This window comes from Lottia gigantea, assembly GCF_000327385.1.
Source record: "Lottia gigantea unplaced genomic scaffold LOTGIsca_125, whole genome shotgun sequence".
Lineage (NCBI taxonomy): Eukaryota > Metazoa > Mollusca > Gastropoda > Lottiidae > Lottia > Lottia gigantea.
In genome coordinates, this window is record NW_008707332.1 from 4,608 (window position 1) to 31,252 (window position 26,645).

The following is a 26,645-nucleotide window of genomic DNA, read 5'->3' on the forward strand; positions in this document are numbered from 1 at the left end:
GTGAGTAAATTTCATTATATTTATATATGAACCACTTAAACGACAAGTATCTGACTTTTGTTTCAGAAATTATGTAACAAAAATATACAAAAATATTACGGAACTTAAGAATTAAAATCCTTATACCGTTTAAAGCCTATACAAAATATTCCTAGGAGAAATTGATGTGTATGTCTAAAAGTCCAAAAATGACCAAGATCGATGAGGTAAGGTTCTCGAAGTGTCATTTCCATTTAAGTTCAAAATGTTATTTATTTCAGATAGAATAGATATATTAAGTGGTTGTGACGGTTATTGTAGAAAGTATTGTTGAAGATTTTTGAGATTTTATTAGATTTTGAGATTCAGGTGTCATTCCTTATTATTTTTGTGACATAATTGCTTGAGTATTAATTTATCATGCTATATAACTGTATATAAAAGATTATGTGTAACCAGTAGTTCATTGGATTATAGCTGGATTTATTGAGGGTCTATGAGTCGGATGAATAAAACCTTTGATCAAGAACAATATTCTGTGCACTTCCACAAATCATAATTGGTATCAAGTGTATTACTCTGTAGATCAAGGGTTAGGCATCATCATCAGACTCAGAAACTCTTACATGATTCAAGATGAGAACTCAACAACGATTTATGCTATATTTAACAAAAACATTTATAATATTGTCAGGGAAAATCATTCATGAATCAAATAATGTGAGTTAACACAGATTTATGATGAACTTAATCATTTCAAGTATCCAGAGAATGAAAGTCTGATATTAAAATTAAACCATCCATAAAAGAATACTGGAAGCAGTTTTCATTTGTGCTAAAGAGAGTGGAATTATGACAAAATCAATCTCACTTTATACCCTCTTTGCGTTGTCAGTATGTTCTTCACTGAATTCAATTTCTATAACATACTAACATACAAAATTAATAGGCAATAAGTTGTTTTGAATCATTGATTTGGTTTGATGTGTCTTAAAATGTTGAATTTTGATATCTTCACATGTTGACTTTTGAATTAAATTATTAAAAAAAAGAAAGGAATCAAGCAGATCCAAAAATATGAAGTTTATTCAAAATATTGATGTCCTAAATTTAGGTTTGATGAAAGGTTCCTTCCGGAGGTTGTTCTCAGAAACTAAAACTTAAGAAATCAGGTTGATTGTATGATGGGTTAGGGTACAAGTCAGATGGAAAAATTTTATTAGCAAATTATTACAAAAATTTCAGTACTGTAAGCTTACAGTAGTAGACTTTGAATGATCAATCTTATCAATTACGTTAGTTTGTTAAAGTTATAAGAAAGTTTTAAATTTGAATTTTGCAAATCAAAAAAAATATCGCTTTGCAAAAGGCATCATTTTGACGTGCAGATATGTGACCTGTGATGTGATACCACTTAAATTGATACTGCATCTGTCTTATATATAAGTTTTGATGTTTCTGGTAACAACCTACAGAATTATTGATATTCGAATTTGTTGCAATTTATAGACCATTGCTAGTGCCTTATATTATTATTGATGTTATTATTTAGTTTTTTTTATTATTTACTATATTTTGTATTAGTAGTGCTAATTTTGTTAAGTTTGCAGTGAAATGAAAGGTATTAGATTAATATCCATTCCTCTCTGTAAATATTGAATTAATTCTGTATAATTGAACTATAAATGAATTTTTGTAAGGAATTAAATTGGCCACAACACTCCTATTTAAAGAATAAGCTTATCAGATCATGCAGAAGCATAACGTAAACTGTAAATGTTTAGTTAATGTTTGTGGCCATTTTATTTGTTCAGATTCTTGTACTTCTTATATGAGAACAGAGTTTTTTTGTTTGCTCTGTACTATTATTTTTCTGTTCTTCTCTCTGCACTGTCATTCTGTCAAGGATAGTGTGATTACAAAAAGAACATGGTGCAATACACCAACAGAGAATTGGATGAACAGATTTTTGATATAGATAATTATTTTGGAGTGTATGTTGTACTTGGTATGTGAGAGGTTGTGGTTAATGGTGATGGAAATTTTAACATTGCACTGGTAAAAGAAATTTATGCCCATCTTGGAATGATAAAAAGAGGTAGCAGTCAATTTTGTAATGAAACTATGCCTTTACTAGTGCTAGAAAATATTTATAAAAAAGACAAAACTGAGTCACCAGTGTTTTAAACTAATTTAAATATTAGCATATTCTATGCATGCATTGTCATGTATTTAGAATTTATTTATCAATTAGTGCTATTGTTGAAGTGATGAGATTCTTTGTAGTTTCTGAGTATAAACTTGACATATTCAAATTGAATTATTGTAAAATATGTGACATTTAAATTCAATAATATATAAACGAAATCTCATAAGACAACCACCGGTGAAAAATTCATTAAAATTTATAGCTCATTTCATATCTAGTTTGAATCTCAAAGATGTTTAAAGTAACTCATAATCTCTAACACCTATTTGTAGTTATTTGAATATATTTTAAAAATCCTTATCCTTATTTTACACATCCTTATACTTTGAAATGAACCAGAATAAAAAAGTTTATTGTGAGGTTCTATAGAATCGGTTACAGCGTTGGTGCTTTACATGACGTCATTTGCTTGGTAACATCAAGTGAATGGTGACTGTTGGTTCAATTCTTGATCGGCGTGTGATTGTCCGATGACCTGTTAATGGGTACGGATAATTCGTGAAAGATCAATGCCAAGGACCAGCTGGTAGAAAGGATCCTTAACTGTGTGAACCTAAGTTGTTATCCTTATAAAATATAGTTGTTTCTTTCTTTTTTTCTTTCTTTTATTAATTTTCATCATTTTTAAATGCATGAAGAATTGTTTCAAAATAAAAGGATACACATGAACGTATGTGCTTTACTGACTTTTAAGACTGTTGATATTAACTTTTTTCCTACTGTTGAACTTTCAGGCTGTTACATTTTCACATGCACATATCACTGATAGGATGTGTGATAACTGTATGTTATAATGGTAAATGACAAAAATTCTTTTTCAATATTGACTATTAATTTGCGGGCACACGAACGGCCTTGGTGGGCGATTTTTGTCGGCAACTCGTATCATGTTGCCAACAGGATTTATAATATCAAACAAATAGTGGAAAACTGACTGGAGATTTTTGTCTCCTTTTATGCCCCAGACTCTAGTCTGAGTAAAAATTCGTCGATCAAGACCTTTCATGTTGCCGCATTTTTTAAGTGTTATAGATTTCATATATATATATATAAGACTAACAGATGGTCTCTTCTGTCATATTGATTGACATACATTCCTATAATTATAATACAGGTCAATCTTCTCAATTTCTAAATGATTTTTTACCTATTACACATAATATTTATCTTGATATCATGCTGTTATGATTCTATAAGCCAAAATTTTTGTCAGAATGATACAAAATGTTGCTTGAGAATAATAATGCTAATTTGAATGTATGAAAAATACTTAATATTTTATCAATTTTAAGAATAGTTAATACTGTGAATATTCATGATAGGAAATCAATTTTTTTTTAAGTAAAAAGTAAATTCTATGTGAAAGAAGGAAATAAATATTATCTATATGAAAAAATAAGACAAAATGTCATAAAAAAAAGTATCTTCTCAATGACTACAACTTTTCATGACTTAACATTCCCATTTATATGAACATTAATTCTATATGAGAATGTATTGTAAATTTTATTTATAGTTAAATAAGAGCTTAAAGATGGGTTCCCTTATTTTCATTTATGAAAATGAAAATGCTAATACTTATATGAACAGAAAATGGAGGTGTTTTAATAACTTGCAAAATACCATATCCATAATACATAATTAACTGAATTAGAAGAGAACTATGAGTAGAATTCCAATGAGTGACCGATCAAGAAAGGTCAAAAAGTCTTTTTTGGGCATTTATGATTGGTTAAAACTCTTAATTATATGCAATAAGAACATAATAATTTGATTACAAATATATAATATTTCATTAGAAGTTCCAATTAGTCAAATCGTTTGCTTACTTTGACACTAAAAAAATAAGGAAACCCATCTTTAAATAGGAGCTTACTTTTCCTTTTATTTTATGTGTAATGTTAGATTTAAGGCCATAGGAATATAGGAATATAGCTCAAATGAAATTTCTGCGCATAGTCTGAAACATTGAGTGATAGAAGTTATACTAGTAAGCTTAATTGTTTGCAGAAATATTTTGTTGCATTAAGGGCATGTACAGCTTCTCTTTGATAAGATCTTCAGAAGGTCAAGCTATTACAAACTTCTTGACTGCAATTTTCACCTTTCTTGCTTCATGGAAGTTTATAAATGAAGCGATTTGATCAGATTGTACACTAGCGAATATAGTCGAACGACAGGAAGTTTGTGAACACAATGTAATAATGTTTGTAGTTTCTATGTTGAGGGCTATATTTGCTGGCATACAATCCAATCAAATCTCTGCATTCCATGATAGAAATAGTGGCTATTGTAGTCAAGGTGTAGTTAGCTCTTTCAAGAAAAACACTTAATTAAAATGTTGATATTTCAAATGAGATCTTATCTTTTGAATGTTTTTTGAGATAGTGATGAATTACAGTAACCATAGTCATAAGAAGTGAAAATTGGAATGGCTCAATTAGTGACCCCTTTTAATTGAAACGACTAATAAAGTTTTTTTTTTAAATTCATTTAGTTTAATTGTGAGATATTGCTGTGAATAAGATACTTTCAAACATCTGTTTTGTAAAATGAATGTGTGTGTATGTTTTAAATTGGTTTTATGAGTAGGTTTAATGAATTTACAGTGATTGAAATAATGGCCTTATTTGTAATTTAATTGATATATACTCATTAAGCCCACCTTTATTATAATTATTTAATTGTAGAATTAGCATATAAGTATAAAATAAGGATTAGGTTTAAGGCAATGTAATTGTTTATTTATGGAATTTTATTGTTAAAAAATCATACATGAATTTATCCCTGACTTTTCATAAAGTATTGCTAAATTTTGAAGATGAGCTAAGATTATAGTTCGATAGAAATTATGACTTTTGTCAACAAAACCTGCACCTGCCATGCATTAGACTTTTGTGGGCATTAATGCACATTACTGCAGGTTTCTTTGAAATATTCATATTTTTTGTAATGTTGTTTCTCCATTATTGTATGTTTAGTTCATGAAGTTAACAGTAATTTATTGTGTTTATATTTTTTAAAGATTTGATTTGTAAATCTTTGTGTGAATGAAGTGATAATAAAGTCATTATTTGAAAATTATATATTTGTGTTGCAAATACGTTTCATTGTCTATAATAATAAACACATGCACAAAACTCCTGAATAATATAATATGCCCTATGATCAACCCTTCATGTATGAAAAAGGAATGGAGAATACACATACAGTCGTTTTGGACACACGAATGTCGCTTGTTATTCTGGCCATTGTATGTATTCAAATGGCAATCTGCTTCATTTTCTAGCTGTTGAGGAAGGACACTGTACTTGTCAATAGATTTGTTGCTGTTGCAACTAATTTCTATCACTGTCACAGTGAAACAGACATTAAAATGAAATACAATTTCTAATAAAGAATAAGGTCAAAGTTCATTATTCATTGCTTTTAATTAAGTTTAGAATGAAGAAATTCAAAAATATAAACTTTCCTTTATCAATACAATTCGATAACCTGAAATACTGCATGAGATGAAATATTTAAGTTACATATTAGGATGAATTTAATGAGATAAATGATGGATAGTTCCGAGGGAAAAATATGCATAAAATCATGCCAAACAAAACGATATGTGCTTGTGTTCCTGGTGTCTTACATAGACCAGGAAAATACTTTGCCTTAATTGCAATGATTTTCAGGTGGAGAAAACAATCTTTCTGAATTTTTGTAGTAAGGCTCTTCAACTGTGATATTTTGTTCAAATCTGGTCATCTAATAAAATGAACAATCTAAATGAGTGTAAGAAAATTTTGAAAAGACTAAAGATTAATATTAGCTATAAGAGTAAAAAAATTATAGAATAAATTAGATCATGAATAATGAAATAATCATTACATAGAATTCAAAACCAAAAAATCCTATTAATTTCTTTCATTGAAAAGCTATTTAAGCAATTTTCATTGCATGATTCAATAATTTCTCTTGTTTGTTATGAAACATTTTAAAAATTAAAAATATCCAGTCGTCCTTATCATTTAATGTTCCATAAAACACAATTGACAGTTTACATTTATGTTTTGAATCCTACATGGATATGAATACATATGTTTTTGTTAATAATTGCTTGCTTGCTTGCTTGTTTGCTAATATTTAATTCAGCATAAATTACATCAGAAATAGTTCAAGAGATTTCAACTAAATTCAAGGTACATGTAATAGAATACTATGTAATGATAACAGTATGATAAATGATATGAATTATTATGATATGATGTATGTTATATAAACAGTATGAAAATATCACTCTTATAATACAATATACATGTATATATACACACATAATTAACAATTTATACAACAGCCTAGTACATTTCAACCAGTATTTACATTTTTACACTATCTTTTTAAAACACAGATACAAAGATGTTTCTTATGTTTATTTTCTGTTTACTTAACTCATACCATGATCTGACAGCATTCTTTAGTTTAACCAACTGATGGAATACAGTACTGAATATTATTGATTAAGATTTCTAAGAGTTCTTAGATACACCTTCCTCATGTCATGAGATCACCCTATGAACGAAGTAATCCATAGTAAATATACATGTCCAAAATAAATATCTTTATATGTATGTTATAAAATGTACTTTTTTATATATACCATAAAGTATACTAATTGTTGATAATGCTTAAGTTGCAAGAATACATCTAAAATGATAACATGCAATCCACACATTTAACAATAGTTACCATAAAGTTCTTACTAAGTGACTGGAGTTGGCTGCAAATTCTTGTCAATTGTAACAAATGGATCCACATAAGTTTTTGATTTTACCTATTTTATAACTTTATAACAGTAACAATACCAGTGGCTAGGCCCTATATTTCAAAATATCAATAGTCATATCTCAGCAGTGTGAAAATAAATACTGACTGAGGAAGTATAACAAGTCATTTATATCTTAACACCTATATCCTATACTTATCATATACTATTGCAATATCATTAATATTTATATAACTAATTCTTAAATCAATATGATATGAATTAACCTATTGTTACAGAACTGCATCCGCACTGAATAATGAAATTAAATGAATACCAAAATTATTTACAATTGATATTTCAAAACAAAAAATTCACCAAGCTGCTTGCATAATATTTCATTCGATAAATAGATGAGATAATTATTTGTAAGTTTCTTTAGTATAATCAGTGTATCACATTTCAACTAACTTGAATATAACAATAACAAATATTATTATAAAATATAAACTATGAACAAATATGGATTTTTAACTAATAATCTGTACCTTAACTTTAATCTGCTGCACAAACTTTATACAACTCTGTAATAATATCAATAAGGAAGTGAGACATTAAAGTTGAGTACTGCTATACAAATAAATAATTATCAATATTTATTTTGGCAAAATTATTGATACTTCTATTGTACAAGCAAGGAAAATAATATCATTTGTGTTAAAATCAAATCCAACCGAGGTAGTGTTGCCAAAAATATAAATTTCATTTGCTTTTACAAGAAGCTTTGTTCTTATTAACAAAAATATCAAATGGAAGGTTATATCAAAGTTAGGATTGTTGAGATATCCATAGATCTTAATTCTGTGTGGAATATGAAACTTCACCTTCACCTTAAAAATGAAGACTAATTTTTGAAAATAATTTTTATCATAGTTTACCAAAGAAGCTAAATTTAAAAAAAAAAAATCAGGAAAAATAGCACATGAATATTATTGTTACGTCCCACAAACAATGACAAAAACCTGCCAATTGCTTTTCAAGGGGAGAAAAATTTATTGTGAACCTAGGAAAAATATAATAACCACCCATTCAGACAACAAGAGGTATTATAGATTCTTGAAACCTTCAGTCACCCTGGAGTTAATAGAGAAAGAACAGTAGCTTAAATATAATATAAAGTTAGAAATAAGTATCAAATACCAGAACACTATATATGTGGTTGAGTATATGTGTATATAAGATAGGTTGTAAAAAGAAATTAATATCGTTTTGAGAAAAGCGAGAGTTATCCCTCATTAGCATCATCATAGCTTGATAATGAACTGGAAGGAGATACTGCTTGATCATCTATGGACATAAATGATTCACAAGAGCTACGTACACTTGGTAAATCTTTTAATTTATTGCAAATATTTGGACTTTCTTCTTTCTCGTTGATATCAGCTTGATCACAATTACGCTCCGTATATAACCCGTTTTTATTATTACTAGTTAACCATTCACAATCCACACTAGCAAACTTAGCTTGTCCAAACATCCTTCTTCTAGTAGCTAATTTACTGGATTTATTTAGTATTGGAGGAAGTTTCGGTTCATCACAATTTACATTATGGTTGTCCTCTTCATCTTCTTCCTTATCAGAATTTTCTAGAGCACTATACGACAGTTTTTGAGCCAGTGTTTCTGACAAACTTTCAGATAGTAAAGTACTTTTTGACCGTGAACGTAATATCAATTGATGATTGTTCCATTTAGCACTACCACAAAGTGATTCCATATGCAACTCTTCAGCTGCCTTCCGTAGTAAAACAGGTGAAGATGGTAAAGATTGACATTTTCTACTAGACCCTGATTTCTGTTTAAAAGTGAAGCTAGATTCGGGTGTGACTGGGGTACAAGGGGGAGTAAACATTGCAGTAGGAGATGGTAGGTCTTCTGAATGATCTTTAGGTGTATCAAACAGTTTCCTACCATCTTTATATTTGGTGGAAGATAAGAAAGGATTACTTTGAGCTGGTAAATAGAATTGATCAGCTTCACTCATAACTTGTCCTATTGAAAAGGCTGAAGTGAGGTCTTCTTGATCTAAAGCTTCTACATCACTTGAACTATCATTAGCTTGTAAAATATTATCTTCAGACTTCGACCTTTTACATCCATTTCTTTTATCTGAAACAAACATGATCCAGAAAGAAATTAGTAGCCCTTCATAATCTAATTTCCAGTTTCAGAGATCTTCTTCTAATTCTTAATTATCAGAAGAGCCATTATAGTTTATCCTTCAGAATTTTAATTATTTCTACTTATCTTCTGAACATTATTAGCCAATTACCAAGACTCCTTAAAACAAGCAGTATGAAGGGAATTTCACTACAACAAATTCTGCATGACCAATTGACCTCAAGCACATGGGCCATTTTATTGTATCTCTTTCAATAGACTTGACCTTTTACTATACTTCTGGCAGAAGGAAAGCATAGTTTCAAATGGATTAGCTTCCAGGTTGGTCAGCATGGCCTATTAAGCTAACCAGAGATAACACAGGAAAGGTAATACAAATCTTACATGGTGTTCTCCCCCTTTGATCAGTGATTTCATCGTTCAGGAGGTCATTCTGTAGAACTTTAAAAATCTTATCTAATGCCTCTTCAACTTCCTTCATTGCTGGTCTCTTTTTTGGATCAACCTATAAAGAGTTCAAATAAAAACCAAACTGGTCAAAACACTTAACAAAATATATTAGGTATTCATAATTAACAATTGAATATAGATCAATACAAAACAGAGCTTCACACAAAGTAACAGTTTAAAAGCTATTTTGACTAAATTTTGTCCTAAAAATTGTCTTAAAACATATGTTGAATAAAACATAAACATAAAAAAACATCTTCCCTGGTAAGGAAACATATGTGAGCAATTAGAAATTATAAATTTTTTTTTGCAACAGAACAATCAAGGGCCTTAACTTACCTAGAATGTATTTCTTCAACATGCGAAATTGAGACCTTTTGAACAAGTCAAGGACAATTAGACAGAAAATGTGCCAAAATTCAGATGAGTGTACTTACATGGCAGCATTTAAAAGCTAAATGAAGAAACTCTAATGGACTGTAAACAACCATTTCTGCTAAAGCCACATAATCTACACCAAAGTTCTACAGAGAAAATACTTTATGGATAAGATATTATTTCTAAAAGCAAAGATTACTGATCACCAAAGTTTTTTTCAGTACATAACCGGAAATTATAAGCAAATTCTATGTTGTCAAATATTCAAATTTGAGTAGTGCAATAAAAACCAAATAAACATACATTGTATTAGCTATGATGACTCTTCAAGTTGACAAAATCGAGTGATATAAGTCATACACATTGTACTGATGCTGAATTTCAATACTTTGGTATGGAGCTAAAAGTGTATCAGTTGAAGAATGACGAAATTTCTCCAAATTAATATAAAAATATTGAAACTTACTACAGTACGTGGTAATACATCTGGATCTGCATCAATTCTAGCTGTTATTTCACATAATATAATGCCAAATGAAAATACATCAGCCTAAATAAATAACAAACAAATATAATTATGTAAATTATAATAAAATATTTACCTCAAACTAATAGAAATAATGCAACACCATGTAGTGTACAATGAAGACATCATGCTATAACAGTACAGACACTTTTTCCATGTCAGCCCCTCTTACCTGCATCACTGACAGGAGGAAATCAGGTTGAAAAATCCGAGGGTATTATCTCGACCTATGCTGGGATTGAACCCTGGACCCTCAGGTTAGCGAGCAAGAGACTAACTCATTGAGCCACCATGGCTCCCTTTTGTAGTACAAAGAAACAAATACTTTAATATGAATCTCCAACAGGAGAAAATTGGTCATTAAGTCATAGACAAAAAAGCAAATATTGAATTCAAACTGGCCATGTGATATTGACTCTAAATGATTTCAAATACTATGGAAATTTAAAACTACCGTAAAACAAAAATGTCACATGACAATATCAAATGTAAACAGAACAGATCTGTATTAAATTTGTTATCAAATATCAATGAAAAATGAAATCTTTGCTTGTCTGAAGATTATTTTAAAATTGGTCTAAATTGAAACTTATTTCATCTAACCAAATAATACAAATTCTTCCAAAATTCTTGTCTAAATATTTGCTTTAACTCGATTCTAGAATTCCAAACTAAAATCAAGTTCCAATGTAGATTTAAAGGGACAGATGCATCATTCTTTTTGACCAATCATACGTTAGTCTCAGAAACAGGAGCTTTTTGGCTAAGCCAATCAGTTATAGTGTTCACAGCTCACCATTAAAATTTGATCCGTGTTTGTCATGAATTATCTGTGTTAGAATGTTAAAAGGACGACTCGTCTGGAAGTGGCAACAGTTTAATTGCCACATTGAATTGTCATAGAACATGAAGTCAGAATTGAAATCTGAAAGGTGAAATCGAGCTCTGTCATCTGGTAAATCACTGGCTCTAATTCTTACATAGATTCAAAATTCTCGTTAATCTGCTTTTGTTCAGTGTAAAAAGGTTTTGAAAATTATCAGACTTTATAATTAAAGATAAAATTTAATCAACGTCTAGAAAAATATCCTTAAATCAACATCCAATCACAATGTACTTGATAACTTTGCCAAGTTGAAATAGTTCACATGGTGAAAATTGGCTCACTTAAACTGTTGAACAATTTCTTTCACAAATATTCCAAATTCTTGTTTGACTACCTGCACACTAACTAACCTCCACAACAATGTCAAGTCCAGCTAGCTGATTATTTATCTACAGATTATTCGCTTCAAGTTTTATGTTTACCAATGGTTGAAAAAAAACTTCAGATAACTGTTTCAACTTTATTTTGAAATGAAGTAGCCAAATTTAATTTTCTCTTGCAGTTTAGACAGTTTTTGTTTTTATTTGTATAATAGCTCTAAACTAATATGTTCTGTTATAAATGTAAGCTCAATATGAGTGATATCTCCCTAAATATGCAAGGTATATGTTAATATATAAAGTGATTACTTTTTATAATAACAAAGTACATGTAATGTCAATGAAACTCTATAGAACTCTTTTAGATGAAGTGGGCCTCAACCTCCATTCTCAGACAGTTCTAGAATTGGTTAACACCGATTCCTGTTAAATTTATCTTTAACTTACCATTTCATTATAAAATTCACCACGTAAAACTTCAGGTGCCATCCAATAAGGAGAACCAACTATAGCTAATTTCTCATCAGTAGAACTATTAAAATTACATTAATAAAACATTAGTAACAAGTCTGTATTTTAGAATTCTAACCCTGTTTCCGGACTGCCTGGCCTGAAGATGGAATTATCAATCTAAAATCAGCAATCTGTTCTTGCCAGTTACATGTAGTTAAATTAAAGGGATTGTAAAGAGGTTTTCTAAATTTTTTATGTGTATCTGGGACACTGATAGCATCAATTTGCACCATTCCAGAAAAACTCTTTACAATCCCTTTTAATTTAATCGGATTTAAATGCAGTTCTAGTTTTTTCTGCAGGTTACTACACTCCATCTATGATCTGACCAATTTCTTAATTACCTTGGAATTTTAGCAGCTAAACCAAAATCTGCTACAATAGCTCTCATGACACCATCAGGTTCTATCTTGACTAATACATTCTAAATCGGAAAAAAAAAAATACATACTTCATTTACATAGCTAATAAACGAAGATGATTAACTACTCTCTTATCTTTCTGTGTAGTAATCAAATTTACACAGTATAAATATCTCACCAAAATAATACAATTTGGCAATAATATTCTGGCAAATACTGCCAACTTCTCTTTTATAGTTCTGACTGACTTTTATGAACTTGGCACAAAGTGGCTTCTATTCAATTTCCTTCCCCAAAATGATACTTGTAAGGTTTGTAGGTTGGTTTTTCTATATTACTAGTAATGGTATCAAAAGTAAGCTTCAAATTACATTATGACTATATCAAATTCTCTTCTAAAAACTGGATAAGATGAGGTTTTTCAAACAAAACACAGACTTCTGTGGGACATTTATTTCAACCATAACAGAAAATGGCCAAGTAGATGCAATAAATACTAACAGACATATTGACTCAGATCACAAAAATTGGGTCCGATTGCCAGATATTATTTCAGGAAGTGTATACACATGTATGTATGTGTTTACTACAATTACTAAAAGATATAAAAATCTCACCCTTGATGTTAAATCTCTATGTATAAAGCCTCTAGAATGTATATATTTTAATCCTCTAGCTATATCTAATGATAATTTAATACGCCACATCCATGGTAGTTCTTCTTCTTTATCTAACAACTGCCGTAAACATCCAGTACTTATGTACTAAAATAGAAAAAAAAACCAACATAAAATAAAGGTTCTATAAAGGCTTTTTTAGACGTTGATGTGGCATTGATTTAGGCGTTGATGTGAAAAAACTTTGCTACAAATAAAGAAATTCTTATCATTCAAGGGCATATTGACAAAAATAATGTTTGCAATCATTTCAAATATTTATGCAGAGCATCACAAAAAAGTCAATTAAAAACCCAAGGAAAATTTGGTGTCTAAAGAGAGAGTACTAGAAGAGTAAAATTGACACTGTACATGGTGTATTCTAATACTATAATCAATATGTATCTGACAAAACATAACAGATGTGATATGTCATAAAAAAAATGACTTTCTCTTCAAACTACAGCTTTTTTGTCTTAAATGGATTGTAAATGGGTTTTCTATATTTGTTGTGTATCAGGGCACTGATAGCATCAATTCCAAAAAAGAAGTGTAATCGCAAAATATTCAGGCCCTTCGCGATTAATCCAATAAATAAATATACCACACTAAATATGACAAGAAGTACTTTAATCACACTAGAAGTTATTATTATGAATATTTATGATTGATTGTTCATTATGATTATAAAGACTATTAATGTACTATGGAATAGTCTAACAATCTATTAATAACATCATTTCTTGGTCCACAATTTTGATTAAATACTGCTACATTTAATTACAGTATCTAATAGCATACACTTTTTAACCTAAGATATTTTCATTCTTGTTTTATAGCCTGGTATCTGTAGACACTTATACCTTCTATTTGCACCATTCCAATTGTTTCTTGTAGGAACCACTGACAATGGACAAGCAAAGGCAGTAAGGGCAAATATAATCCATAAGCATTCCTGATACACACAAACAGTCTAATATATCTTTTTTGAATACCTTATAAGAAACAATCAGTTCAAATTTTATCATTAGGGTTAAAATTCAGTGGTTGGGATAAACTGAATTACCACAAATATTTTTTCTAATTTCTCATGAAAAGAAGTTAAGGGGAAGTTAAAATGGTAAAAATACGATTATTACTTTTGGCATTCCATTTTTTGAGAAGGAATTTTGAAAAGGCTTGTAATTCAAAGTGGTTCCACCTATAAAGCTGTAATTTGGTGAAAAGATGTCTAATATATCTACATTGATGAGGTACAAATATTATGGCCATAGGTTTGTACCATATGAATTACGCTGAAATGAAAAGTGCCATCATTTTTTCTGGGCCACCTGATTAACTAAAAAGAATATTATCCACAAAGGAAAGGGCAATGAACCAAGAAAGCACTACATGAAATGCTTCACAGGAGAATTCTTAATTGACATAGTTAAGATCAAACATAATAAATGTTGACAAGGTAAAGCTGAAAGCATCCAAGTATACCACGTAAACATCTTTCTAAAAGATCCTGGTCAATGACCTGGTATAATTTAATAGAAGACAGGGCTAATTATATATTATGTGAGGATATAGAAATCATATAAGAGGGATATTAAGGAGTTTGTAAAGATGTCAACTATAGTAATTAAGCTAGGGTAAGTGATAGATTAAGTCTAACAGTAGTATACAATGATATATATATGTTGACGGGAGGTTATTTTCACCTTGACCTTTCTTCACAGATACCTGTACCAAAATACCAACATAAACAATTACATATCAACAGATTGACTAGTTGAGAGTAGTTTTACTGTTGATTTGGCAAATTACCATAATTCTAGCAACTTTCTCTTTCACTCTATGTCTAATTACAATAATAAAGTTTGTAGTTCAGTACATCTTATATATTTCATCCTTACACACAAATATCATTTCAATTGATACAAATTATCTGAAGAAGTATATAGTCCTTTTTGATTCAGCAGAACTGTTTGCAATTTAATATTTTTAAGATCAAATGTGACAAGGGTTTTAGTTTTATAATTCACTGGATCAGAAATATATTTTTAATGTTTTCTTTGACTAGATTTTCTATTTCAAAGATATAGATACAATTCGTTTTCCTGTATTTTTTTCTGGATTATCACATTAGGTTACTGTTTATGATTACATAATATAAGTTCTCATCTTCATTTATACTTGGAATAAAAAGTACTAAAATTAGGTGAAGACTTCGGTACTAGCAATAATCTATAAATTACAAAGATTTTAAAGATTACAGAAATATCCATTTGAGCTATTGTAAACATAAATATATCTATCTTTATTATGTAAGAATGATATTATTTCAACATCTTTACATCTGTCTATTAAACTATAGACTGTCAACAAGTACATAATATTAATTATGAATCATTATATACAGAATATATTATTGTCACTGTGCCCTAGGCTGGTCTAAGTATTGTATTACATTTGGAAGGATGACCTTGATATAATATCCTTCTTGTACAGTAACAGGGTCAATTATTCAGAGTTAAATCAAATACTAAACCATAGTTCTTAACCTATATATCTGAGGTTCCCACCTTTCTCAAGAAAAGATCCATTCCAAAAACAGATGTGAACCCTCAAAGTAAAACAAAGCTTCATGTTTTGCTGAATTTTAGGCTATTATAATAGGCATACATTGTTTTCATTGGCATTATAAATTATTGTTAAATATTTGACCACAAATTAGTGATAAATGTGATGTTTGCTTGTTTCGTAGTGACAATATTTGCATTGCTCTTTACCACCATTGTAGATTACATTCATTTCATAACCATAACAATTTTCAAAATGTTTTCAGACTAGTCTGTGACCCAAAGAAAAGTTATTTAACCCTTAGGTTGAGAACTCATTATATGACATACTAAACCCTGGTTTTTGACCTGAGATACTACTGATGTCTTTGGGTACCAGCAACCTTTCAGAAGGTGCTTGAAGAACTACTGAGAGAATTTTTAAAATGTACTACCATTAAACAAGCAATAGATAATTGAAACTTTCCAGAAGGATAAATTTTATGCTTTTTTGAAGGAGTATAAAAGCTGAAGGGTACAAGTACTCAACCAAGTTTTTTGGAACCGCTTAACATATGCTTTGAAATGAATCAAATTCAACTCATCTCTAGGAATGTCTTATAACATAACAAGACTGATTATGTGCAATGAGGCCACAGAGCGGTTTTGTTAACTAAAATCTCAAGTATTCCATAATTGGAAGAACTTTTAAAAGCCACACTTGAGAACCAGAGCTCCAAATAGTTCATAATGAAACACATTACACATTAAACTTAAATATCGTGAAATCCTATCAGTTATGGTGCCTACAAAGAATGTTGCAGATACTTGTATCAAGAACCTACATTAGACTGTCTTTAAAATCAAGAAATTCATTGTCATTACAGCACTTTGAGAATTTCTTAAAAAATTAGGAACCATTTCTCAAAAAAATCGAAGAAAATATTGAATGGTTCATTATGAAACATGCACATTCGTCATTCGATTGACTTCGATTTAAGATATGGAAAGTGCCTAATTGCAATGAGAAAAAAATTCTCAGAGACCTGTTACAAGTGATGTTTTTCAGCATTTAACCTTCTAGAACAGTGCTTCTCAACCTCTGTGAGATTATTCCTCCCCAAAAGAGTTCTTCCAAATCTATTCCTCCCGAAAATAAATTTCACTTGAAAAATATATTCAACAATTAACCATGAATGAACAAAAAAGAATACTCCACTTATCAAAATAGTTCAATGTGACCCTTGGATTTTTTGTTACTGGGGTGAATGATGTCAATTTCAGTCGTAGATCACTTTGCCTTCCATTTCCTCCCCCATCCAACTATTCCTTGCCGTTTTCCCCCTGGTCATCACCATGGTCTTCCAATTCCTTTCCTGTTGAGAAGCAATGTTCTGGAAAATATTCCAGTGCTGATCAAAATGTTCACCTCAAAAGCCAAAACTACAATGAAGGTCATAACATTTTGGTACAACATTTGATACAATGATGTAGGTATAAATGATTCAAAGGTAGTTTGAGCTTGTAAAGCAATCAGTAATTCAAAACAAATAACATTCCTTTCATATCTGAGGTGCATTGAAATCTTTTGACTTTATTTGAAAGCCTTGAAAGAAGAAACATCTTTGACCTTGCTTAATTTCAATTTCTATATGAAGGTCAACTTGACAGTAAGATGTATCCTTGAAATGTAAATGAATGGTGTAAATAAACCGTATTCATCTTAATAAAACAGTGATATGGGAGTAGATCTCTGACAATAATCAGCTTATGGCATACTAGATAAGATATATTGTAATTAACATCTTGGTATAAGAATTGAAGACATGTTTATCAGAAGAGACAATGTTTAAATACAGTTTGTTAATTACTTACTTAAAATATCACATTTAACTCTGAACTGAACTAATCTAAAGGAAATAACTCACAGTATTCTTAATGAAATGTGACCAGATGAAGAAATTTGACGAATAATCATGTCATGTCATATCAAATATTACTAGTATATGAAATATTACAAGAATACCTAGCTTAGTCATTTGCCATCTTGAACCATCCATGATAGCTACTAGTCCCCTTTTATATATGGCCGCTATTCGTACCTCGAGGGTACAAAAATGGGCATTAAAAAACACATGGCATATATCATTCTTCACAATCAAAATGGCTTCATGCTTTAAAAAAAACCCCTAAAACTAGTGCGCCTCATGTGTCCTATCTTATTCGTACCGTTGTAAGCAGCCATAGAGAACATGCAACATGCTGGTACAAATAGCCAGTGCGTTTGTATATACCTATTTGATTTTGTCAGCTTTTGGACTATGACATAAGGGTTACATGTCAATTCAATTCTGGAATAAGCATTTCACTTTCCAAATCAGCAAATGTTATAATATTTCATTCTGATTCAAGTACTGAAAGTCAGTCTGGCAAAAAAAAAACAGAACCTCAAAAGAGTTTCTACAGTAACAAGATCCAATGGAATACAAAGGACACATGCTACGTTGAGGATTTGCTATTTAAAGCTTTCTATGTCAGCCTCTTTAAAATTTGACATTTAACCCTAAAGGATTTGTTTATCACAAACTTTATGACCTAAGTATCTTGTAACTTATTCAAATTCAGCGTAAACTTTAATTATCCATGAACATAAATAGCATTGAGTAATGTGATCTGGTAGCTGATAGTATATCTTTCAGGGTTAACCCAATTCTACTATAGAAATAATGTTGATTTTGTATTCAGATTGATTACAGAGATTGGGCCGATTTTTTCTGTTGAAGAATGATCAAGGTTATCAGAAAACCATTTCATAATGTCTTTTCTTCAGATCAAAATAACTCCATTTAATCAAAGGACCATTCATATATTGCTTTAAAATCTTAAAAGGACAGATCCACTATTTTTTTTGGACAAATCAAACTTTATTTTCAGAATCAACCATTTTTTAGCCTAGCCAATCAGTAATATTGTTCACAGTTCACCATCACAATTTGAGCCTTCAAATGTATGTAGGTCCAGAAATATCCGTGTTTGAATGAAAGAATGATGACTGGTTAGCTGAACAAAACTTTAAGCGTGATTTTATTTTTGACCACCAAATGTCAATATCTAGATCCCTGGTTTCCAGCAAGGGTAGTGGTATTCTTTCAGGGTGCAGTAATGCACCTAATTTGATACCAGAGAAGCCTCCAAGGGATTATTTTTTTAATGTTTTGTTACATAATAACAATAATTACAATTTCTTTGTTGAATGTGTCAAAATGTCATACTTTTTGGTCCTGGTCTTAACCACAATGGCATCTTTGTAAGTCTTTTGTTTCTTCTGATGGACAAAAGGAACCAGGTATATAAAATATAAAGTTATGGGATGTCAAGAGTCAAAAAAGTTGAGAGCCAAGTTTCAAGAGAGGCACACAATATATCTAAATTTGTGTATGTATTATGCATTAGTTTTTTGTGACTATGATAAGTTTGTCTGTTGAATTTTACATACCGGTGCTGTATGTAGGTTATCATGTAATTTGTCTAAATGATTAGATAAACAGTGATGAGTAAGATCCAAATAAAAACATCTTATGGTTACTTTTATATTCACAGATATGATAACTAGCTCTGTAGAAATGTTTTATAGAATTGATTTTGTAGATATGAATTACATTGAATTAGGAAACCTCTTCGAGTGTCAAATAGTTTAATTGGAACCACATCGATCTAGAAAGGTTTGACTATCCTAGTTCATTTAAATATAATTACTTCTGCTTAATATTGTGTTCAGTTCAATGAAGACAAATCAACGGAATTTTTTTTTTAATGATGGGAACACAAAGAATTTTACTTCTCTTAAAGAAATGATTTCAGACATTTTTGAAAGTCAGGAAGTACCTTCAAAATAACATTGTTATAAATAACGTAAACAAAATAATCATTTAGACCAAACTTACAAATATATTTTTCAGGGAGGGGCCACAATTTTCTAAGAGGGAGAGAAGAGGCTGTGGGCCAGAAATTGGTTGAAATACTGGCTCACAGCTAGAGGGGGGCCAGGTGGTTCCAGCCCTTTTCCTCCCCCCCTTCCCACTCTCTTGCTGTGGGCCAGTTCTTCAACCAATTTCTGTAAGTGGTTGCCATACCATAAACAGATCACTCTAGAATGGCATGGAAATCTGTCTTGATAATTGGGACTCTGAGTTATTTACCAATCAGAAGAACCATTACAAGCTCTTTCATTTGAAAGAAAGATCAATCGTAGTCTCTGGATAAAAACTTTGTTGTCACACATGCTCGTTGTTAACATCATACGATACCATTTTATATCAAAAGGTCTTCCATAAAAATCTTCCAGATCTTAAAGATTCCAGTCAAACTATCTTTAATTCCACTTTTAGTTTTCTGTATATTAAAGAGATTGTAAAGAGGTTAAACTATAAGTATCACATTGATAAGTTTTCAAGAAAAAATTAAAAGGATTGATTGTAAAAGTGGTTTCTAAATTTGTATTGGGGACACTGATAGCATCAATTTGCACCATTCCAATATTCTTTCTGACATCAATGGTTTTGCAATTCCACTAAAACTAAGGCGTTTCATGTCACTAGAGGGGGGCTACTGAAAGCTACTCCTAATATCTATGAAGTTCCCCTCTTGTGTCAGTTTTAGTCAAAAAGATTAGAAACCTCTTTACAATCTCCTTTAATTGAGCCATTTTATACATGGTTTGACTGCTAGATCTTAGTGTGTTAATTCAATCAATTTTAATAGTAGGCTAGAGATAAAAGAATCAATTAATCATTTTCTTTTTTTCAAACATTTTTTTGTCACTGATCAATAGTCTGGGCATTCACATCAACTGTACCTTAACATATCAGACTGATATGTGGGTCATTGACCATCAATATATATTGGATTCTTATAGATACTTTATATATACATGTATTGATTAATCATTAGGTCCATTGACTATATACATCTATCTACCTATAGAAAAGTAAGAAAAGAGATCAATGAGATCCTGTCAATTAGAAATTAGGACACAAAACTCTACTTCATTTTGAACCTGATTATCAGATATAAAATGTAAATTTCCTTTCATTTTTAACAGGTCTATCAGAAATAAGATGTAAATTTCATTTCATTCTGAACCTGTCTATCTGGAATCATAAGTAAACTTAATTTCATTTTTAACAGGTCTATCAGAAATAAGATGTAAACTTCATTTTATTTTAAACCTAACAGATGGTTCTTGACCAACCAAGAAGAGATGAAGATGGAGGTGGTCTTTTCCAAATCATTTCTATTAGGAGGACAGTAAGATCATTTGCTTTTAAAACTTTAACCCTAAGAAGAACTGGAGCAAATGACACCATAAGATTCCAACTCTCCAACCTTTTGAGCAACAGTCTGTCCTCATGACATTTTCTCAAAGTGTAACTTGAAGTGCGAGTAGAGTAGTTTAAATGTGACATGTTATTATCTGATTGCAATAAGTATGAGCTTAAACATGTAGTTCTTCAATACAGAAAAGCAATTTGATGGATAGAGTTAAGTAATTAAATGGTCACGTTACTATTAAAGTTTAAGTAATGTTTATCATCTAGAAGAAGATTGACAACGTCTGTAAGCTTGATACATTGAAGATATCAGAAGGAATAATGACTGTTTTAATAGGAGATTATCAGGTTTAAAATACCAGTAAGGATGAGTTATATTTACTGAAATAACAAGATAATATACTCACCTCTGTTAGAGCATGTAATTGTCCTTCGTGAACACACACTCCCATAAATCTGAAAATATAATTAAATAGAATTACACAGGCAGACCAGGCTACTGTCTGGTTTAATAATGTAGATAATAGATCTATCTTATAATGATTGAGGAGTAGAAAATAATGAGAATTGGTACCAGTCCTTCACTCAAACTCAGAATTCTAACTAAGTGTAATTAAATGTTCAGCCTTTGACATTTTTGAAAGTCCAAAAACCAATGAAATTGTTTTGTCTACTGCATTCCAAATAGAGCTATTAAACCCCTTAGGATTTGGATATAAAGATTTGAAAGGATGTAGGCATCCAACCATTCTATAATGTAGGCATAAACAGACAGTACATCATTAGCTTTCTTGAAACTACAGTACTTGAACATAAAGTAGTTAGAACATCAAAAAACTAGTAAATGTCGAAAGTCATTGTCTACCTTTCATAGTATGTCATACAACAAAACAAACAATTTGTTAGCTTTCCGATAATTTACATTATTTTTACACTATCAAATACCAAGTTTCTCTTGAGATTCAGTATAATTGCTTCTAGTTTTTGTATGTGTATTGTGAATACTTATAGCCTCTATTTGCAACATTTGGATTTGAAGAAAATCATGATCAGATTATAAACAACACTACAGAAATATCATAGTTCATTTTGGGGGGAACCTATAAGCTTAAACGCCATGGTTCGCCATTGTCAGGGGTAGATTTGGGTCTGAATATCAGTAAAGAGTCTTCAGGAATACTTGAACTACATGAAAGTTGCATAATCCCTTTCATTAACATTCAAATGCAGATAATTCTGGACATACATGGATTTAAAGGCTCAAATATTAATGGTGAGCCGTGGAAACTATGGCGCCACTTCACTTATGTACCTCTTTATGATCTCAATTTTATAAAAAGGTACATAAGTGAAGTAGCACCCGAACGTTTCCCTTTGTGAGTATTGAAATGTAAACTTTATTTTAAATTGCTTACTTTAGAATATTAGGATGAGAGAGTCTATTCATTAACTGGACCTCACGTAACATATTAGATCTATTACTATCTAAAGTATTCATCTTTAATACCATAACTTGATCTGTAGTTCTATGTGTCACCTGAAATATATAAATATTCTGGGATTAGTGAGGTCATAGATCCTTTGTATCTAGAACAAAAATATTTTTACTACCGGAAAACAGCAAAAACAAATATATGTCCAATTCAGATCTTGAAAACACTTCAATTTACCTCACAAAACTTTAATTTTAACTGTACTCATTCGAGACAACTTAGGCACATACAAAATGGCTCCAAGAGAATTTGTTTTTGTTTTTTACCCGAGTTACAGATGTCCATTAAGAGTTCCATTTTAATGAGAGCCGATCTTTAACTTCACAGAGAAGTAAAATTATAAGTGGCATATCTCAAGGGTATATTACATATGAAGAATATAAGATAGAATCATTAGCTTCAGAATGAAATTTGAATATCTGTATAACTGTCTTGAATTAAAAAAATAAGTTTGTTTGAAGAGATCTTTCAATATTCTACTCCTACACAATATTTGAACACAATCAATCTATCACAGGTTAAAAAATTTCATATTCTTGAAATTACATAAGTAAGTAAGCTTACAGAATATGACAAGAATTTCTGTTATGTCAAGTTAACACTATCTATGTTAATATTGTCTATAAAAGAAACAGAATATCTATATTCTGGCACCTTCTTAAAAACTAATTTCATGCAGAATTAGGCTTCATGAACCACACTAAGACTAAAAGAGATTGTCAGAAGTTTTCAAAATTTTGTATGTGTATCCACCGATAGCAACAATTTGCACCATTCAAATTTTCAATCCTGAAATTCCACTTAAACTAAGCGTTTCACGACATTGCTTATCGCGAAGGGCCGACTATTTTTGCAATTAGTGATATCATAAAATGCTTCGTTTTAGTGAAATTGCAGTAGTGTATCACAGATGTCTGACTGAAATTTGGAATGGTGCAAATTGATGACATCAGTGTCCCTGATACACATACAAATATTAGAAGCCTCTTTTACAATCAATCCTTTTAATTTTTTCTTGAAAACTTATCAGTGTGAGACTTATATATTAATTAATAAATTAATACAGAATGTTGAGTACATAACCAGCCCTAATTAAAGGCCAGGGGATTGAAATCAGATAAGACAAGGTCAGTTTGACCAGTCAGGTGATTAAAAGACAAGAAATACTGCATAACACAGATCAATTAATCTATTTCTATCATCTTTTATTAACAATACCTTATTTACTTTCACTCAATATTGTCAAACTAAACACCTTCTCTTTATATAACTCAGACTTGACTAAATCAATTGATTATATAATTCTATATATAATTTCAAACTATTTCTGGCATATAAAATTCCTACCCCACACAGATTCTGTCTGTGGCAAATTGGATTGTCATTTGCTTGGCATTTAAGTTTTGTAGTTGCTCAAGTCCTCCCTTTCTTTTGCCCTTATCAGATAATCTAAAAAAAACCAAACCAACAACTACCATTCGATCAGAACGAATTTGGAAGAATGAAGAAGACCGAGTAATTCATGCGACACCATCCAGGGCCAAGTTTCACCGCCATGTCATTCAACCCGACCAGATCTCAAGAAGTATCAACAACCAAACCTCCTGTTGATTGCTCTGATGTCCTCTGAAATCAAACCATATAATCTAAGATAAGAAATATGTCTCCAATAGGCATATATGCAAAATTAGCAAAAAGGTTATGAAGTTTCATCAAGCACTCAAAAGTCAACAAATAAGTATCAGAAAAATTAAGATAGCATGTATATATGGTAATGTAACAGATGTACATGCTACTCTCTTCAATCTACTAAAGATGATGGCAAAGCTTTCTGCACTTCAGTGCAAAGAGTTCATGTAAAGAAAATAAAAACTGCGCATCAAATCCCATCTCTGTCAGTTTATCTTGACAGTTTGGCTACTTTTCATAAATCTTGATAGAAATAAACAGTAAAGTTTGGCCAGTATTGGTCAGTGTTATTTAAAAGAGTATTTGTTAAACTAGTCAAATATTAGTATATGAGTAAAGAGCCAGGCTAAATGCCATGGAAAGTGAAAAACATTGTAGAGATAACTATACAGAATCTCTGTTTAAAGGGATTGTAATGTGGTTTTCTACATTTTGTACCGGTATGTGTATCGGGGACACTCATAGCATCAAATTCCAATTTTCCATCAGCTATTCCACTAAAACTAAGTGTCAGATGACATCATTAAACGTGAAGGGTCTGATGTGATATTAGTACATTTTTAGTGATAACTGACTTCATCAAACACTTTGTTTTTGTGGAATTGTAAGAATCACAAATGTCTGAATAGAAATAGGAATGGTGTAAATTGTTGCTATCAGTGTCTCCATAGAAAACCTCTTTACAATCCCTTTAACTGACTTTCTCTTTCAACAATTTTTTATTTTTTTTTTACTTTTTTCTTTTACCAGATAACTTTAATTGGCCATGAAATAAAATTTTTATCAAACTTTGATATAAATTGGCTAGGTTATTGATTATTCTCAGGATTATTTGGGTTGAGTGAGATTCAATTTAATTCACACCAAAAAGGACTCTCATTGGAAATTATTATGCTATATCTGTTAAAAATTTGTCTGAAAATACCTCAAGCTGCAAATTGCTAGGGACTGATTCAGCAATCCATCTTAACATTTCCTGAATGTACTCTAGTGTCCCCACTAATTTATGGTCTTTGCCTGTATCTAGTTGATTTGATTCCATTTCAAATCTGTGTATCAAACCATATTTAAAGAATAGCAGTGATGTGAAACAGGCTAATTCTAAACCTAATTTACCAATCTTTTGTCCCTGTACTACAAAATGGTTATAACTTGAAATGATCCATGATCCATATCAACTAGGGGTATTTATAATAAACAATTAAAATTTCCTCAAACATAAGCAAATTTGTCAATTATATTAAGAACAACATTGGCACATTGACATCAAAAAAGCCTTTATTCTAATCTAGTTTAGATAAACTAAGCAAAGCAAATATCAAAATATGATGTAAAAATGTTCATGGGCAGCAAAAGTTTAGGTTTTCTTTATGTGAAATGTTGTAGCCATAATGATATGTGTACAGTGTTATTGCTCAGTTATCTGAGATGGGGTAATAAATTTCAAGTCAATGGTCCTTTAAAGGACAAAGTGCCTTTAATATGTTAATTTGACTTATAAGACCATTTTTCAATGTATTTTAAACATAGAATCATTTAAGTGTTTAGCAAGTTGGTAAATCATAAACCAGTACCCTGTACTCCTTTAATAATTATGCTAATTAAAAACTAGTCTTAATCTACCATATCATGAAATCTAATCAAAAGAAGTCTTGTTTTTATAAATTTTGGCCCCATTCTGTGATTATTCTGGCATGATGTCCAAACAAAAGAAACCAAAAACACCAGAAAGCTGAGGACCTTGAAACTGTATCTGTATTACATAATTCTTAATGGTTTTCCAGCTGGTTTCTCTGTGACATGAAGTGTCAGTTTCTATCCTACAGATTAGTGGTGCAGAAAGTTTAACAAAGAAATAAAAAGAAGATGTACATATTGTACTTATAATAATACATCATGAAAATCTAGGCCAGATGATAATATTACATGTCAAGTACTTTTGCTATCATTTTGTTTCATCTTATCTTGAATATTTCCTGAAGTACTTCAACATTCAACCTTTTCAATCCTGTTATCAAGGAATCAATTTCAAGTATTGTTTCCATTTTAATGTGTTAAAGAGAAGACTTAGCAATAAGGAGCATAATATAGGCGTTTATAAGCCCTTCGTTTTAAAAAAAGGATTTGCAGAAAAGCTGATATTCTGATCTTGACTAACACATAAAAACACCCTATGAACAACTTACTGGCAATCACTAATTAGTGTTTAGGTGTGAAAAGCTAAATTAAGGTTTGAATAACGCTATTAAAGTAAGGTTTGGAAAAGCTATCAAATTATGTTATGAATGACTTAATTAAGGTTTGGAAAACGAAATCAAAGTAAGGTTTGGATAACATTAGTAAAGTAAGGTTTGGAAAACGCTATCAAATCAAGATT

General features: G+C 30.5%; 1 protein-coding gene across 1 annotated transcript; it reads right to left on the reverse strand.

Annotated features, from left to right (window-relative positions):
* Positions 1-9,988: 9,988 nt before the first annotated feature.
* On the reverse strand, positions 9,989-22,596 carry LOTGIDRAFT_138405 (hypothetical protein; the record flags this gene model as incomplete). Its single annotated transcript, XM_009048581.1, has 7 exons — positions 9,989-10,093; positions 10,414-10,497; positions 12,127-12,211; positions 12,537-12,616; positions 13,172-13,318; positions 21,494-21,542; positions 22,502-22,596. The coding sequence occupies 7 exons, from the start codon at positions 22,594-22,596 to the stop codon at positions 9,989-9,991; spliced, it is 645 nt and encodes a 214-aa protein (XP_009046829.1).
* Between the last annotated feature and the right edge of the window lie 4,049 nt (positions 22,597-26,645).